The 18,638-nt window shown below is 48.1% G+C and overlaps 1 protein-coding gene across 1 annotated transcript in view; it reads right to left on the reverse strand.

Moving 5' to 3' along the window:
• Nucleotides 1–18,638, reverse strand: part of sugct (succinyl-CoA:glutarate-CoA transferase) — a 996,627-nt gene that overhangs the window by 535,647 nt on the left and 442,342 nt on the right. The window contains exons 10-11 of the mRNA XM_085993900.1: nucleotides 11,168–11,239; nucleotides 6,767–6,864 (exon numbers count right to left, since the gene is read on the reverse strand). Of these exons, the coding sequence (XP_085850026.1) occupies nucleotides 6,767–6,864; nucleotides 11,168–11,239 (170 nt within the window). The remainder of the gene's footprint in view (nucleotides 1–6,766; nucleotides 6,865–11,167; nucleotides 11,240–18,638) is intronic.

Below are 18,638 nucleotides of genomic sequence, written 5' to 3' on the forward strand. Positions count from 1 at the left end.
AAACTGATAACTGGGAGAAAGCTCTTCCCACGTGTGTGGAACTCCCGCCTAAACAGGATGGTTACAGCCCGAGTCTGGCTGCAGCCACTGACCGTGGAGCATTCTCCGACTGGTAACTACTGCGTAAGCATCTGCAGTGCCCGATTGTGGGCAATAGGCCCAACAGGAGTTTTGATAGGGCAGCCGCAGTGATGCCCATGATGTGACCACTTGGTATTTGATTTTTGAAGAAGATACAGTGGTGGAGTTTATGTCTGCTGATCATGAGGATAAGGCCTTGGTGGGTTAGCGTGCTCTGTTTTCCTTTACTTAGTTGATGAATGTATAGGTTTACTGCCAGCTAGTAAAGTTTTGTGATATGGAGCATCTGTGAATTTATTTTTATTATAATACTTTTTTACATTTATTCTTGGGTGTCACTGGCAAAGCAGTATTTATTGCCCCAAGGGCATTAAGAGGCAACCACATAGGAGGAATTTTAACATGAAAAAATGGGTGGGTTAGGAGCGTGGGGGTAGTTAAAGTTTAAAAAAAACCTAAATCCCGACCCCAACTCACCTCACCCACTTTCAACTTTTACTCAGGTGGGACGGGTTGGCTATTTAAAGATTATAATGAGGCAGCGAATACAGTATACTAGATTGCAAGAAGTACAAGTAAATCGCTGTTTCACCTGGAAGGGGTGTTTGGGGCCCTGGACAGTGGGAAGGGGGGAGGTATAGGGGCAGGTGTTACATCAGGCCCCAAACACCCCTTCCAGGTGAAACAGCGATTTACTTGTACTTCTTGCAATCTAGTATACTGTATTCGCTGCTCATGATGCGGTCTCCTCTACATTGGGGAGACCAAACGCAGATTGGGTGACCGCTTTGCGGAACACCTCCGTTCAGTCCGTAAGGGTGACCCCGAGCTTCCGGTCGCCTGTCATTTTAATTCACCGCTCCATTCCCACTCGGACCTCACCGTCCTTGGCCTCTTGCATTGTTCCACAGAAGCTCAACGTAAACTCGAGGAACAGCACCTCATCTTCCGATTAGGCACTTTGCAGCCTTCCGGACTCAATATCGAGTTCAACAATTGCAGATCATAACCTCGGCCCCTATTACATTTTTACTTATATTTTTTTCCACCCCTTTGTTTTGGGTCTTAGAAACATAGAAGATAGGAGCAGGAGTAGGCCATTCGGCCCTTCGAGCCTGCTCCGCCATTCAACGAGATCATGGCTGATCATCCAAACCCTAGCACCCGGTCCCTACACCAACAACCATCCCACCCAAGCCCTATCCCCGTAACCCCACGTATTTAATCCCCCCTAACACTAAGGACCAATTTTTTTATCATGGCCAATCAACCTAACCCGCACATCTTTGGACTGTGGGAGGAAACCGGAGCACCCGGAGAAAACCCACGCAAACACGGGGAGAATGTGCAAACTCCACACAGACAGTCACCCGAGGCCAGATTTGAACCCGGGTCTCTGGCGCTGTGAGGCAACAGTGCTAACCACTATGCCACCGTGCTGCCCTTTTTTTAAAAACCCCACAATTTTGTTTAACGTCCCTTCTCCCCCGCAGTGTCATAGAAACATAGAAGATAGGAGCAGGAGTAGGCCATTCGGCCCTTCCCCCCCTTTTCCTTTTTTTTCTCTCTCCCACATGGCAGCTCTGTCTCATCCTGCCAGTACACTTCACACCTAATCTCAGCCGTCTTTTGTCTCCACTTGTCCTATTACCATTTCGTCTGGTTTTGAATACCTCTTAATGTCTCTTTTACTTCTTTTGTTCTATCGCAGCCCTGCCTTCGATCTATTTTATTTCCTTTCCAGTTTTGAAAAAGGGTTTCGACCCGAAACGTCAACTCTAATTTCTCTCCACGGATGTTGCCTGGCCTGTTGAGTTTTTCCAGCATTTTCTGTTGTTATTACGAGGCTACTGTACTCACTCTAAACTATTACTTTGTTTAACCAAAAGGCCAACACTTCTTTAATTTAACAGTTTAGTCTCTATGGCCTAGAAATTCATTGTAGCCACTTTTGGGGCGGTAAAGTGGGGCGGCCGCTAAAGTTTGCGCCCGCCGTCAAATCGAGGCCACTTCTCCGATATTCATTAGCTTCGCCCTAAGAGTTCGCTCGAGCGCTAAAACTGGTGCTGGACGCCTCTCTTTGGGCGCTAAGCCGGAGGTGCTGATCGATAGCGCCGAGGCCGGGCGCAGCGCAGGTGCGGCCATCTCGTGATTGACAGCAGACACCCTGGTGCCGGCCAGCTCTTAAGGGGGAAGGGTCGACTGTGTCTGCTGCCACGCCCTGGATAGTGGAGCCCTCCAGCTAGGCCTGAACACTGCTGCTGGACCCAAATAGCGCCTGAAGCCATGCAGAAGGCCCGTGAACGTGCGCAGCGCTTTTCAGAGCGTGATCTGAGTGTGCTGGTTGGTGCTGTGGAGAAGAGGCGCCATGTTTTGTACCCGGACAATGGCAAGAGGGCGCCGTTCCGCGTCTACAGGAGAGCCTGGAGGCATGTCGCCAGCAAGCTGTCAGCCAACAGCGAGGTCCCCAGGAGCGGTGTCCAATGCCGCAAAAAGCTTAATGACCTCACTCGCATTGTCAGGGTGAGTACCCTTTCCAGTGACCTCCTCATCCTTGCATGTGCACCTCACATTATGGGCAAAGGGACCTGAAAGCCCTAATGGCCAGCCCTCATCCAGCAGCGATGGGACAGGCATGAACATCAATTGCACATTCTGCACTTAACACACTGGCCAAACTATTCCACCATGGGAGGCAGTGCACACAAGATCAGGGCGACACACTGGCCAGGCTATTCCACCATGGGAGGCAGTGCACACAAGATCAGGGCGACACACTGGCCAGGCTATTCCACCATGGGAGGCAGTGCACACAAGATCAGGGCGACACACTGTACTTAGAGGCCGTCCTTTCTCTTGCAGGCCAAGCTGGCTAATAATCAGAAGAGCCGGACTGCGACCGGGGGAGGCCGACCCCAGATCCAGCCGCTCACCGAGCTTCAACATCGCGTGGAGCGCATCATGGGTGCCCGGGTGATTGGCCCTGTTGCATGTGGAGATGCCGACCCTGTTCTGGGCACCAATGGTAAGGACATCCACGTTTGGACCTCTCTCGTCCCACTTGCGCATCAGATCTACATCCTTTGCCACTGTCCGACCAATGCGCTGAATGCCACCACTCATGCATCCCTTGCTGACGCCCTCTCCTCACTCTAAAGCTACTCTTGTGTCTTCCTGCTTTCAGATGGTGAGGAGGAGGTCCCTGAACTTGCCAGTGACAGCCCCTCAGAAGAGGAGCAGGAGGAGGAGCAAGAGGAAGGCGGCCCATCAGGGGAACCCTCAGCCGCGGCCACCCAGGCCAATGTAGGGGACACGTCTTCCCTGGAGAGGAGCGTGGCGGAAGTGTCGAAGGGGAGGGGAGCTCATGGGACCTGCGGCCTGCAGAAACGCGGGAGGGGGGTGGAAGCTCGGCGGCCTTCTCCCCAGAGGGGGGATGCGTCGGAGGGGAGTCCAATTGCTGGGCCCAGCGGCATCCAGCAACGCAGGAAGGGTCGGCCAGCTCGGCGGCCTTCTCCCCAGAGGGAGAGTCCGGCCTCCAGTCCGGAGATGGTCTTCGCCGAGGAGATGGAACGCCTCGAGGACTTGTCCGCGGACTCGGAGTGCCGGCACACGGAGCTCATGGCGGCAGTGGCACGGTTGCCTGAGGCCATCGAGTCCCTCTCTCGGAGTGTGACCGAGTTCGGGCCCTCAGAGGCCACCAGTCGGGCGGAATTCCGGGCAGATCAGGCAGCGAGTCGGGCGGAATTCGGGGCAGCTCTGGCAGCGAGTCGGGCGGAATTCGGGGCAGATCAGGCAGCGAGTCGGGCGGAATTCGGGGCAGCTCTGGCAGCGACTGGCCAGGTGATCAGTGGTGCCGTCCAGTCACTGGCTGCTCTGATGCGGTCAGTGAACAGGTCAACACGGGCACTCACTGCTGCCACACTCGCTGTGTCAGCCAGGCATCGCCAGGGCACCCGGCGCGCTGCAGCAGCACAGCGGTCTGTCCCTCGGCAGATTGGTGCGCATGCTGCAGTGCTGGCCCGGGCGAGTGCCAGCGTCTCAGGCGACCAGCGAGCGCCTGCCATCCACCAGCTTGCCCCCATTCCTCCAGCCGCCACGGCCACTCCCCCAATGGAGCTGCCAGGAGCTGCTGCAGCGACTGATGCTGGCCAGCCACAGCTGCAGCATTCAACAGCCGCCCGCTCGACGGCCAGACCTCGACTAGGCCGACCCCCAAGGGCATCTGCCGTCACGACATGTGCCCCTCAGGAGCCTGCCCCCAGCCTTGCAGCAGCCAATGGCCTTACTTTGAGGAGGAGCAGCAGGGCGGGCAGGGGCCACCCAAAGATGGCCAAGGCATCGCCCTAGCGGGCCAAATAGTCGAATGTGTGGCCAGTTGTGTTTGTTTTTTGAGGCCGAGAATTGGATGTTTGTTTTTTGAAGGCCGATGATGTGATGTTTGTTTTTTACGAAGGCCGAGAATGACGGCCATTTTAGTTGCACTATTTTGTTAATCCTCTCCAGGTTGTGGGAGCGAGTAATGTGTTTGAGTGTTTTTTGGGGGTTTCGTCTGTTTTTGGTTTTCATGTGGGAAGGGACCTGAGTTTGAACAATAAAGCATTTTATTTATTAACATTGTCCATGTTTGATCTTTGAAGTGTTTGTTGCCTTAACCGGCTGAGGGCTTGCGGAGCGGCTGCAATCATGTTCTTTCATTGGCACAAGCCATTCCCTGACAGGGGGCCTAGAAGTGACGTTCAATAAGCCGCCGACGGGCGGCCCTTGGACCTTGTGCCTCCCTCCTGGGCTGGTACTCCTCGTCCTCCTCCTCCTCATGCTCCTCCTGCTCCTCCTCCTGAGGTGGTGGTCCAACGTGAGGTGGCAGTGCCTGAGTCCTGCGGATAGCCAGGTTGTGCAGCATGCAGCAAACGACGACGAATTGGGAGACTCGATCCTGCGAATACTGGAGGGCTCCCCCGGAGCGATCGAGACAGCGGAACCGTTGCTTGAGGACGCCGATTGTTTGTTCTATGATGTTCCTAGTCGCTTGATGGCTCTCGTTGTATGCCTCTTCAGCAGGGGTCGTGGGCGCGCGGAGCGGGGTCATGAGCCAGGTGCACAAAGGATAGCCTTTGTCCCCGATAAGCCATCCTCTTGGGGGAGGCTGTGCCTGGAACATGTCAGCCACAGTTGTCTGTCGCAGGATAAAGGCATCGTGGCTGCTGCCTGGAAAGCGGGCATTGACAGCTAGGATGCGCTGCCTGTGGTCACACACCAGCTGTACATTGAGGGAATGGTAGCCCTTCCGGTTGCGGTAATCCTCGGCATGCTCCAGAGGTGCCCGCAAAGCCACTTGCGTGCAGTCAATGGCGCCCTGCACCATGGGGAAGCCCGCTATTCTTGCAAATCCCACTGCACGCTGCTGCTGCTTGTCCAGGGTCATGGGGAAGGAGATGAATTGATGTCTCCTTGTGAAAAGGGCTTCGGTCACCTGGCGGATGCAGCAATGCACGGCGAACTGGGAGATGTTAGCGATGTCCCCAGTAGCGGATTGGAAGGAGCCGGTGGCATAGAAGTTGAGAGCCACTGTCACCTTCACTGCCACCGACAGAGACGTCCTGCGCATCAGCTGTGGCTGCAGATCTCTGTGAAGCAGCCGGCAGATGTCTGCAACCACCTCCCTTCTGAATCGCAGCCTCCTAACACACATCGCGGCAGACATGGTCAGATAGGAGGTCTGCTGGCGGTATACCCTGGGTGGGTAAGGCCTCAGTTGGCGACGCTTGTTGCCCCCTCTGCGTCTAGCCAGGGCTGCCACTCTCTCACGGCGTCTGTAAGCCCTTCTGGCACAAGGCTGAAAGTCAGCGTTGCTACCCAATGCAGCCCCCATTATATGCTGGCAAACACTGAGCTCTCAATGAAGGCAAAGATAATTGCTAAGCTCTGGCCTGAGCCAAAAATACCTGTCCTAGTGTTGGTCCAAACCAGTAAGCTCTCCTCCTTGGTCTCTGTCCAAAAAACCATTGCACAAGAGTGAATGCTGCAAAATGGCGGCCCTTTATAGTGCAGGGTAAGTGCCCTTTAATTAGCGCTCCCCGCGGCCCGGCTCGGCTGTGTACCATTCCACTTCACAGTCGTTAGGGCCGCCCGGCGCACAATGGGCCGGCGCGAGTGAAGTTCCGGTTCGGGGCGCACAAAGGGCGTTGCACTAGTAAATGACGTCATGATCTGCGCGCGCAGCAGGGCGCGCGCTAAGACTTTGCGCCGGCGCTAAATGTGTACTGAAGTTGGGGCGAGGCACAGATCGCGCTGCGCCCGGGCGCTAAGCGCCTAGCGCTCGAGATCTACTCCTCCTAAGGCGCTAACGGCTGGCGCGCCCAACTGAATTTCTAGGCCAATATTAACTTGTAGCGAGTGGCAAGCATGGACCAGCCTTGGCTCACCCTGGGCCATTTTACCTCCCAGACTGCAGTTAAATAGACCAGGCCCAACTCCTGCCTAAACTTGCGTCAATGCAAGTCGGGCGACGCGGCAGGGGACTGCAGCTGGGAACGTTCCAAGGCACTTATAAAAGTGCGAATAATATTTGACGTTCACAACTGTTTCTGTAATAAGGTCTGAATGATCCAAAGTCTCCATAATAGGACAGCTACTTCACTAGAATGTCTATTACAACTCATAACCTATTACCATTATGAACACTAACCTTGCACATAGGACATCAATAAGTTCTCTTCTATTCTGAACCCGGAGCTTGTTTGTCTTGTATCTGGGCTCTTGGCTTAGTGCAGGTAATGATAAGATCTAGAAAGGGACAGTAATGGTTAACTGAGAAATATGGATGAAGTTCAGTGCCACCTCCTTTAAATATAACAGCTACATTTTGAGATTAGACTACAAAGACTAAGGGCTGGATTTTGCCAATGGGGAGCTTTTGGAGGCGGGACTCCTATTTATCGGGTTTCAGTCCCGCCTCCAACAACTTCTGGCCATCCCACGCTATTTTCCCTTGATTGACCTTGTTAAGCCCGCTGGGCGGGCTTAGCAGGCCAATTAAGGGAAAGCCGGTTACAGAGAACGTCAACGTATGACGTTTCATCTGTCAAATGAATTGTCATCGTTTGACAGCTCTATGAAGCTGTCAAACACTGACATTCTCTGTAGTTTGATGAGGTCTTGAATACAAGACCCCATCAAACTTCTTTCTTTTACAGAAATTAGATGTTTGTTGCATCTGTGAATGCAACGGCCACCTGTCATTCCCAAAGCGGAGGTCCGAGACTCTCCACATACACACCGACTGAAGCCTGCAGGAAAACAAAGTACACTTTTACTAACACTTTGCACTTACCTCAGATACTCACTTCTACACTCTTGCACCCATCACTTACCTTCACAGCACACTTTTGCAACCCCTGGCCCCCGCAAACCCACTACTCGCCTCGCCGGCGGGTTTCGGAGCCTTCGGGAAGCCCACACTTGTGAGGGCAAAAAGGGGATAATCCTATTTTCTGCCTGTTAACTAACTGTTAACAGGCAGTTAATGGGCTTTAATCCCTTCCCGCTCTCAAGGAGATGGGACCCAGCGCAGGACGGCTACCCGCCTCCTAGGAAGATGGCATGGAGGCAGGTTGGGGACGGGTTGGACACCCACCCCCAAATTCTGCCATTTTCCTGGCAGTCCCGCCTTCATACCCGCCTCCCCAGGGCTAGCAAAATCGGCCCCTAAATACTACTTCAACTGCTTCAATAAAATACAACAAAGCCTTTTGAGTGTCTTTGATATAACCCAGCCTCTGCTGTAACACATCTCTATGGCTTTCACAAACTCCAACCCATCCAAAGCTCCACTGCCCAAACCCTGTATTACACCAAAGTCCCATTCACCCATCACCATCACTGTCACCAACCTAGTTTTGCCCCCGATCCCCTTGCCATCAAACTCAAAATCCTTGTCCTCATCTACAAAATCCTCCAAGGCCTTGCCCCTCCCAATTTGCTACCTCCTCAAGTTTTATGTGTCCTCTGGTCTGACAATTTTGTCCTTCTATGCATTCCCCCTACCACTGTACCACTTTCACAGGCTGAGCTTTTAGCCATCTCAGCCATACTCCCTGGAACTACCCCAGTGGTAGCACTTTCATCTCTGGCTCAGAAGGTGGTGGGTTCAAGCCCCACGCCAGAGACTTGAAAACGTAACCTAGGCTGCCGCTTCAGTCAGTACTGAGGAAGTGCTGCACCGTCAGAGATGTCCTCTTTTGAATGAGGCGTTAAACCGTCTGCCCTCTCAGGAGGATGTGAAAGATTCCATCACACTATTTGAAGCAGGGTGGGGAATTCTCCCCACCCTGTCTTGACAAAGGGTTTCGACCTGAAACGTTGACTCTATTTCTCTCCACGGATGTTGCCTGCCCTGCTGAGTTTTTCCAGCATTTTCTGTTGTTATTTGGGGAATTCTCCGTGTGTCCTGGCCAATATTTATCCCTCAGCCAATATCACTGAAACAGATTACCTGATTATCTAGTCATTTATCTCATTGCTGTTTGTAGGACCTTATTGTGCGCAAATTACAACAGTGACTGCACTTCAAAAGTAATGAATTGGCTGCGAACTGCTTTTGAGCGTCCTGAGGTCGTGAAAGGTGCTATATAATCCCCTCCACTGTTCTAACCTCTCTCCCTGTCTTTAAAAGCTTCCTTAAAGCCTATTTTATCAGTCATACGCTCAGTCACAACTCCTAACTGGCCCAGCACTGCTTGGCCTCCACCTTCTCCTCTGTGAAGATACTTGTTGTGTTTTCTATGTTAAAGGTGTCATATAAACACCAGTAGTTGCTATTTATTTCTATTTACCTACTACTTTATAAAACTTAAGAAGCGAGTAACTTTGCTGTTTTTCTCTTCCACAAACCTCTTGTTCTTAGCAATTATAATTTTTTTTTATACTTCACATTATAATTTTTTAATAATTTACATTATAATTTTTTAAATAATTTACATTGCAATTTACATTATAATTGACTTTTTTATAATTTAGGTTATAATTTTTTTACTCCTATGGTAGATTGGCAATTCTGGCAGTTGTGGTTGCACTGGAGCAGGGTGAAACTACCTTCTGTAGCTCTCAGAATTTGTCAGTAGGAGTTGAAACCTGCCAATATCCAGGACTGAGGATTGAAAATGAAGCAGAACTCAGGCCCCAGATCCCAAGAGAAAGAAGGAGGCTTGTGAGAAAGAACCTTTGTCAAACGTTTCAACCATCTGTGCTTTACACAGTCAGTCGGTGTTATAGATTTAAATGTAGGTAGCATGAACGGATGCGTCAATAGCACCAATTATGTGAGCAGGGGCTGCGGAATTGGGTAATAAGGCTTTAGGCCTCTAACTTGTCTGATTCATAAGGCATGCAATCTTTGGGGAGTAAGAAACAAATAGGAACATAGTGTTCTTGCACAAAACAAGTACGAGTTTCAATAAAGCCCTAAATTTAATGGTGATTTATGGTAATGATATTCCTGAGCTTTTTGCTAATACTTTGTACATCCATGTAAAACGGGTGCTGCAAGAATGCTGCATTCTGGTCTTTGAGAGTACATTTCTTAAAGCTAGGTTGTTTCTTGGATTCCTTTTATGGCATTTTTACTGCAATTTTTTACTTTATTTCTGCCCTTGGCTTCCTATCAAAGAATTGCCGGCAGCTGCAATTTCAAGCTGCAGCAGCCAAATATCTGAGAATGGCAATTCCTCTGGGTATTTTGTTTTCACCAAGAGATATGGAAGAGGAAGCAGAGTTTCTGAAGAGTGATTGGAGTAGGTCTGATTACACCAGAGGCAATCCACCCTTACTTGACCTTACCCCAGAAACTGGGGCTACAAACCTAAGCGGAACTACCAAGCTGCATCAGAGGAGACCTGCCTTTTCAATCTAGGCTTCACAAAGGAGACAGAGACCGAGTTATGGCACCTCCTTGAGCCAGACCCTCCGACATCAACCAAAGAGCTGGCTCAACAAAAGTGATAGAAGCCTTGAATTTCTACATCACCAGATCATTCCAAGGCACCATCAGTGATGTCGATAACATCAATCAGGTCACAGAATCGTTTGCCAGGAACACCTCTTTCATTATTTTGCCCGTGAAAAGGTGAAAGGCACCACAAGAGGAGACAGGACTTTTACTAGCTGGCAGGTGCACCACTCCAATCTATAGTACAGGGCAACATAGGTGGCACACATGTGTCCATCTGGACCCTACCACCAACCCCAATGTGTACATGAACAAAAAGGAGTTTCATTCAACTAATGTGCAGATTGCCTGTGGTTGTAAAATTTACCCAAAGGATACATCCTTTTAAATGTAGAAGACTAACTCACCTGTGGATCTTTAGTGTACTTCCCATTTCATTCTGGACCAAGCACGGAAGCTATTGTTAGCTTCTGTTGAGAGGGGTAGAGTCAGGGGGCGTTCACTCTACAAGTTCAGTGCTGGTGCAAAGTGGGTTTGGCTTTGCATTGACGTTAAACTTGTATGAGGCGATTTTAACTTGCCAGAATCAGCGTAAGCAGGGTGGGAATGGCCTCAAAATGGGGTTGGTTAACTTACCGCCCCCTTTACACCAATATTATACCCAGTGCCACTTTTACAGACACCTACCACTGGGCAGATAAAGCACCTGCCTGTTTCAAAATAGGGGTTAAAATCAACCCTGTAGAGTGTAAATCAGGTGTGAATGCCTGAACTGACTCTGAAGTGAAGTGGAGTGAGACGCCCTCCTCCAGAAGAGCCTCACTCCATTTCGTTCCGGTGTTAGATCGGGCCCTGAACCTGGATCCAGGCTGCATTTATATTGCAACTGAACCATCGGCATAAAGAGAAACGACTTCATACTGACACTATAGTTATAGCGTGAGTGCGCCCTCGGAGGCAGTTTCTGCAACTTGAGACACAAAACTTGCATTAGCAAACATTATTCTGACTGGTCAAGAATGGCTCAGTGAACAATTTCTGACAATTGCAGTTTTACACAGAGGACACAAACAAAAATGAACTGTTAACCTTACAACTTATTCCCAATTATGCACATGCAATTTCAAAGAAAATACAAGTTACCTTGCAAACAGCTGAAAACTGCTGATCATTTCCAGTCCCAACCACAAGGTAGCCGTCCTTTGTCTCAAAAGCCTGCAACGTAGAGAGTTTAAAAAAGCGGTCAACATATATTTGCAGTAGAAGCAAGGCAATGTGTTTATCTGTTAGCTCTAATATTTCGGCAGGATTTACAGCAAACAGTGTATTTCACAGCAAACACAGTCAATTTACAGAGTCTATTTAAAAAGAGTCTCTATGAACTGTAACAAACAGAACTCATGACCGAAACTGCAGCAACTTCTCCCGATAAAAGCAGGGTGATTTCTCCAGCAACATGCAGTGAGTGGAGGACAGTTACATACAAATTATGTGCATAAAATTAGTCCCTGTCACTTACAGCAGTGCGGTCTCCAGGCGTGATTGACGGGGGAATTACCCAATCATTTCCATTCTGGCCAGGAATAATGGTGTCACTATATGCAGCCCATAAAGTATCCAGACTATTTAAGGTGCTGGTTTAGGGTCGTTAATTTGAGTGAGCACCATGCTGTGCTCCCCATGTTAACTGTACTGTATTCAGATAGTGAGGGAGTCCCAAATACCACAGAATGGATGAATGTGTATGCCAAAGTATATGTCTGGACAAGGAAACTAATGACTTACCTAATTTTAATATAACATTTTAAAAACACTATATTAAGAACTTATGTATGATTTCAACAATTTGACATAATTTCACACCCTCCTGCAAAAATGCATGCCATGTCAAGCCCTCCATGAGGAACATTTACAAGCCCTTGGCTGGCTAAAACTTGAAATGCAAAAGCAAAATACTGCGGATGCTGGAAATCTGAAATAAAAAACAAAAAATGCTGGAAATACTTAGCAGGTCATACAGCATCTGTGGAGAGACAAGAGTTAACGTTTCAGGTCGATGACATTTTGTCAGCCAGTTCTGACGAAAGGTCATTGACCTGAAACGTTAACTCTGTTTCTTGCTCCACAGATGCTGCCTGACCTGCTGAGTGTTTCCAGCATTTTCTATTTTTTATTTTAAAACTTGAAATGGTCTGAGAGTCTTCTACACCTGTGTTGCATTGAAATAAAATTGGAATTTCAAGGAAAAGAGCGGGTTTGGGTACCTGATGACTTAGATTTACCACCAGGACCAGCAGGTTCAAGAGCAGTTTCTACCCACAGGCAGTGTGCCTACTGAACTGCTAACCGCACTGCCCCACATACCATAGTCACATTCTCCCTCCCACCCTGGAACTGTATATCACTTGAACCGTGAGCGCACAAGAACATTCTTGATCACTGGACTGTGTGCACATAAGACTCTTGTACCTCAACCTTAATTTATAACTTAAATAACTTATAACTCATTTGTACATTGCACACTGTATTTTAACTTATACTTATTTATATATAATAAATATATATATTATATACTTATATTACCATATACTTATCATATTACATTACTATTACTTCCAGTGGTAATAGAGGCTTTTTGCACTATTCATCATATCCTGCAACTTGGACTGTCATTGCTATACTTATTTGCTTATTGTTTCTATTGTAGGAACGGCTAGATTCCTAACTAAAGGACTGAGGTCGAGTCAGTCAATACTAATAAACAGAGTTTAACACTAAAACAATGGAAAGCTGGATAACAGGTCTGTACTGGTTGCTAGCTCCACGAGGACTGACTAGAGCCCCTCCCTGGTCGGACGTAATGACGTCATCACGTTTTCCCGCCGCTGGAGGATCACGTGATCAACGTGATGACGTCATCGCGTTGGGTCTCAGTCTTAAAGGGACCGCGCTATGTACATGCGATAATATGAACAGAGATACAGATTCATTCTGTAGCTAACAATTAGTTAAAGATAATTATGTACATAAGATCAGAGTCCCCTTGGTGGCTCTGCCACACTATATTTATACCTGTTTTTACTTTTGCTTTTATATTTATTTATATACTTATATTGTGGGAGCGAGTGGGGAGTAAGCATTCCATTGTACCAGTTAAATATGGCAATAAAATAATCTTGAATCTTGAATCATCTCATACTGCTGCACTGTATGGGTCCTTGGATCTGCAGGGCACTGCTAACTGCACGCCAGCACCCAAATTAAGTGCTGAACTTTTTTTCTCCACTGCAGGAACTGGGATATTGATCTTCAACTTTACTCTCCTTGCTTTCAGAGCACAATGCAGGAGACTCTCTAGGGAAAGGGAATCCTGAAAATTTTAGTCCAAGCTCAAGCCAACACTAGAAATATCCATTGTTGGAGCAGAAGGGGTTGAGTGTGAAAGATTGAGATCCTGGGTTAGAATGTTAAGGGTGAGTAGCTAAACAGTGCTAAATGGTTTCACGTCAAGAATCTACAGTTACAAAGAAGTGACAAGACATTGTTGCTAGGCACCCTGGAAGACTGACCGAGTTGAATTTCTTTCTAACTTGGCTCATACATACTTGGAACCAAGATGCCAAAGTCAAACCCTCCACAGTTACACTGACATCAGCCTCTGCCCCAGGGAGATAGTTCAAATACCAAACTGAAATAACATTGGCACAGAGTTTCAATGCCAAGGGAAGCACAGTCAGAGGAATGCTATAGTGTTGTATTTTTCAGACTAGAGTCTCAACCTTCAGTGGTGAGTCTCAGCCTTACAGATCAGAAGGTGATCCGGGACTAACCTCTGGATTAGAACCAAGGAACAAACATAGGAAAATATGGCGGAGTCATCACCTTGTGGGTAGAGAGGAAGTATCCACTCTGACTACTCCCATCATAACACAGCAGGACTCTTGTATCTTCCCTAAAACAACAACTGCCATGTGAGCTCTGTGGAATAAGGACCCTATTTGTGGGAGCTGAGAGAAGGCTTGACACTGGAACAGGCTAATAAAATAATGGTAATCATGGACAACTGCTTTGTCCTTGGTCCTATATTATGGGACTTCCTGTGAGAAAGCAATTAGCTCCAAGCCATTTTAAGACATGGGTACACAACATCAGCAAGAGTGGTTAACTTAACTATGTTTGGATCCACAAGGTTGCAAACATTTTTTTTTAATGTTCTTGAAATGGTTTTGAAACCATATATTTCTTAACAGAAGAAAAACAAAAAAACTAAGATTATAAAAAATTTGAAGAACATTGTTTAAAAAAAAGTTTTAAACGAACCATAAGGCCTAACATAAACTGAAATAATGAATATATTATACTGTATAAACATATGTAGCTAATTGAACCACTATTTTTTAAACAGCAAAATTAAAAAGGTAAACACTTCTTTACTGACTGAAGATAATTCCGATCATACTGAATGACTCACACTGAATTCAGTAGAAAAAGGATTGCGGTTGATTGCTGGGCATAATTTGTTTAGTACAAGTCAGTGGCTTCATTCATGAATTGTATTAGCATGATCCACATTTCAATCTTCCCAAAGCCGCCTGAAGGCACGAGGTCAAAGCTAAAGCCCTGATTTCAGCCCCAGCACTCCTGACAATAGGGCGTGTTGAAGGTTAAAATAGGGTCAGTGTACTTACCTCCCTGTTGGCGTTGCACACCCGTCAGCTGCTATTTTAACTCCCAGGTTTCGAGAGACTTTTGAGGCCCTCGCCGCAGGCAGGCGAGAACCTCATAAATATTCAGAAATCGGGGTCCGATTACGTCATTCAGACCCCAACACTATTTTAACATTGGGCCGAGCGACTCACCCACAATGCTGAATGTGCCCGGGAAAGCTGGGGAGAATTTTAACCTGGAGGAGCGCGTGGGTTTGGGTGTGGGGTTAAAACCGGCAAAAATGCGAGTGCATCGGAAAGCCGCCTCCAATCCGCCAATTTCTGTGTTTAACTCAGGCGCATTAGGCTGCTTGCATGCAACCCCCTCGGGAGAGGCGGGTTCCTATTAACATATGCTAATCACTCAATTGGAGCGATATTTCAACGCAGTTTTAAATTTAACGAGGCATCCATAGGTTTCCCAGGCTTCCTGAAACTCGTCAGTGAAAGCAAGGCGAGAACACAGTGGCAATTGAGGGGGCTAATTAAAACTCATGGAAATACTGCAATAAATACACAGCTGTTTCCTTACCTACTAGTGGGAAAGGGTTTGTTCACAGTATTTTTGCTGAGAGTTTACTTTCTACACTTTGGAGGTTTTCTGAATCACATCAGAATGGGTAGCACCTTGGCTGTCTTAGATTGGACCTCGGACGAAGCGCAATATGACCAGCACCAGTAGCAACAACAGCGGCAGCCTGCTGTTGGAACCCCTGCAGCTAGACAGCAGACAAAACAGCAGCAGAGGGCTGCAGCTCACAGAAGGCACCACCTGCGACACACGGTGTACAGGCAGTTCTTCAGGAAGCTCAGGTCATCGCGTCAGGTGGTAGCAGACATCTGCAATTTCCTGGAAGAAGACCTGCTCCCTGTTGGAGCTGGTGGCCACGCATTACCAGTGGCTGTCAAAGTCACCACCGCCCTCAACTTTTGTGCCTCTGGATCCTGCCAGAGCTTTGCCAGAAACATGGCCAGGATCTCCCAGCTGGCGGCCCACAAATGCATAAGACATGTGACTGATTGATTGTTTGTCAGGCCAGCAATTGTGTGAACTTCGCCTGCAATGAAGCCAGTCAGAGTGAGCAGGCGCTCGGGTTTGCATGTCTGGCTGGCTCCCCACACGTGGCAATCCGCACACCTCCAGATCAACCAGGAGTATTCGTGAACTGCAAGGGCTTCCACTCCATCAATGTGCAGCTGGTGTGCAACCACAAAAAGATATTTCTGCAGGTATGTGCAAGATTCCTGGGCAGTTGCTTTCATCCTGCGGCAGTCCAAGCTCCCTGCTGTCTTTGGACCTGCAAGCACACTTAAGGGGTGGCTGCTAGGAGGCAAGGTATACCCACTTCAAACTTGGCTGATGAGACCAGTCAGAAACCCAAATAGTGAAGCCCAACAGTGCTACAATGAATGCCATATGACCACCAGATGTGTGATCGAACAAGCCATCGGCATGCTGAAGATGTGCTTCAGGTACCTAGGCAGATCTGGAGGTGCCCTTCAGTATACACCAGACAGGTTCTGCTGTGTTCTTCACAACATTACACAGCAATGAGGTTTGGGCCTCAGAGTCGATTCCGAAGAGGAGGAGGAAGGTGATGAGGGCAATGCAGCACCAACAGCACGCATTGTTGCCCGGGATGCCAGGGATGCCTTAATTTATGCACGGCTCACTCAGGTTGCACCAGTGGACTGATGTCGGAACTGTGAGGGTGCCAGTCAGTTCCTTCTGTAACCTCTAGATGGCACCTTCACTTCTTTGTTAATTGTTTTTAGCCCTTTGTTAATTGTTCCTAGCCTCCTGTGTTAATTCTTAACGGCCTGTTAGCTGTTCATGGGTTTCACCTGGTTTTCTTGGTATATAAGTTCTGTGGTTGCTTTCCTCTGTGCTCAGTCCTAACCGGGGACTAGCCTTCGCTCTATGGCTGCTGGCTTTGACTAGCTGGCTGCCATGGTTCTCGAGCTCTGTATTTAAGATGTATCTAAGTTTGTGTTCTTGTTGTTCTTAGTCTTGATAAGGTGCTGGGCTGGACAAGCGTGTTGCCATGTGGGCACTTGTCTTGAGCTCTGTATTGATAAGCCTTTACCCCTGTGGTAGCTTGTCTCGAGTCTCGTCTCGGCAAGCCGGTTGCCCTTGTGGTGGCTTATCTCGAGCTCTGTTTGGACAAGTGGGTTGCCTCATGGAAGCTGTCCTGAGTTCCTATCTTGACTAGCCGTTTGGTAGTTTGTCTTAAGTTCTTATGTTTGTTGCTGTGTTCCTTGTGTGAATCTAGTTATGTGTGAATCTAGTAAAGTTCAAACAAAGTACTGTATATTTGCCTCTCGCCTCGTTTCTGCACTTGGGTCCAGAACCTACATTACCCGGAGAGCACGGCCACGTGTCTACACGGCCCCGTGGCTCCCCACCCCCGTTACAGTAGGACTGAGCCATTATGGACCCAGCAGCGATGGAGGAGTTTAGGTATTTTCCCCGCTGTGTTTTTGTGTAAAACTTTTGAGTCTCCTGGGCCGCTACTGTGTTAGACCCCCAAGTGAACTCTCAAGCTTCTTGGGCCTCTACTGTGTTAGACCCCCAAGGCAACTCTCAAGCTTCTTGGGCCTCTACTGTTAGACCCCCAAGGAAACTCTCAAGCTTCCTGGGCCTCTACTGTGTTAGACCCCCAAGTCACCTCTCAAGCTTCTTGGGCCTCTACTGTGTTAGACCCCCAAGTGAACTCTCAGGCCTCTTGTTTGGCCTTCATAGTGTTAGATTTTTTGAGTCAACTTTCAAGTTTCCTGGGCCTCTCGCTGTGTTAAATTCTCAAGTCTCCTGGGCCTTCATTGTGTTAGAATTTTGAGTGAATTTTCAAATTTCCTGGACTTTCATTGTGCTAACTTTCTAGTTAATTTTCAAGTTTCCTGGGCTTCTACTGTGTTAAATTTTCGAATGGAACTTTCAGGTCTCCTATGTTAAATTCAAGTGAACTTTCAAGTCTACTGGACCTTTATCGTGTTAAGCTTTCAAGTTCTTCTAGAAAAGTTAGATACTTTTGAGTTCTTCTGGACAAATGAAACTTTCGAGCTCTACTGGATAAGACATTCTTGAGTTCTCCTGGACAATTAAACTCTCAAGCTCTCCTGGACAAGTTAAATTCTCGAGTCTTCGCCCTTCTTGCATCCCTTCGGAATATAATCCATTGAGCGTGCTAACTCTGGAGAACGATGACTCCGTTGCTTACAAAGATTTTGGTCATATGATTGCCACGACATGTCCTTGCCGCTAGTGGATGAGGAGGATGATTCTGTCTTGAGATTTCTGAACATCTGCTGTTTGTGAACAGTTGGAATGGGAAATATCATTGCTTGAAAAGCTAAGAAGATTAGCGCCCTGTGTATTAGCGCCCTGTGTATTAGCGCCCTGTGTATTAGCGCCCTGTGTATTAGCGCCCCTGAACTCCTTGGGGATTTTCGCTGTCGCCATCCTGATTGTCCAGAGGGAACGTCAGGAGCCGTTCCTAGGGGAGGGGGTCCTGTGAGGGTGCCAGTCAGTTCCTTCTGTAGCCTCTAGATGGCACCTTCACTTCTTTGTTAATTATTTTTAGCCCTTTGTTAATTGTTCCTAGCCTCCTGTGTTAATTCTTAACGGCCTGTTAGCTGTTCATGGGTTTCACCTGGTTTTCTAGGTATATAAGTTCTGTGGTTGCTTTCCTCTGTGCTCAGTCCTAACCGGGGACTAGCCTTCGCTCTATGGCTGCTGGCTTTGACTAGCTGGCTGCCATGGTTCTCGAGCTCTGTATTTAAGATGTATCTAAGTTTGTGTTCTTGTTGTTCTTAGTCTTGATAAGGTGCTGGGCTGGACAAGCGTGTTGCCATGTGGGCACTTGTCTTGAGCTCTGTATTGATAAGCCTTTACCCCTGTGGTAGCTTGT

Source organism: Somniosus microcephalus, chromosome 7 (assembly GCF_052327205.1).
Source record: "Somniosus microcephalus isolate GS21.2 chromosome 7, FLI_Smic_1.0, whole genome shotgun sequence".
Lineage (NCBI taxonomy): Eukaryota > Metazoa > Chordata > Chondrichthyes > Squaliformes > Somniosidae > Somniosus > Somniosus microcephalus.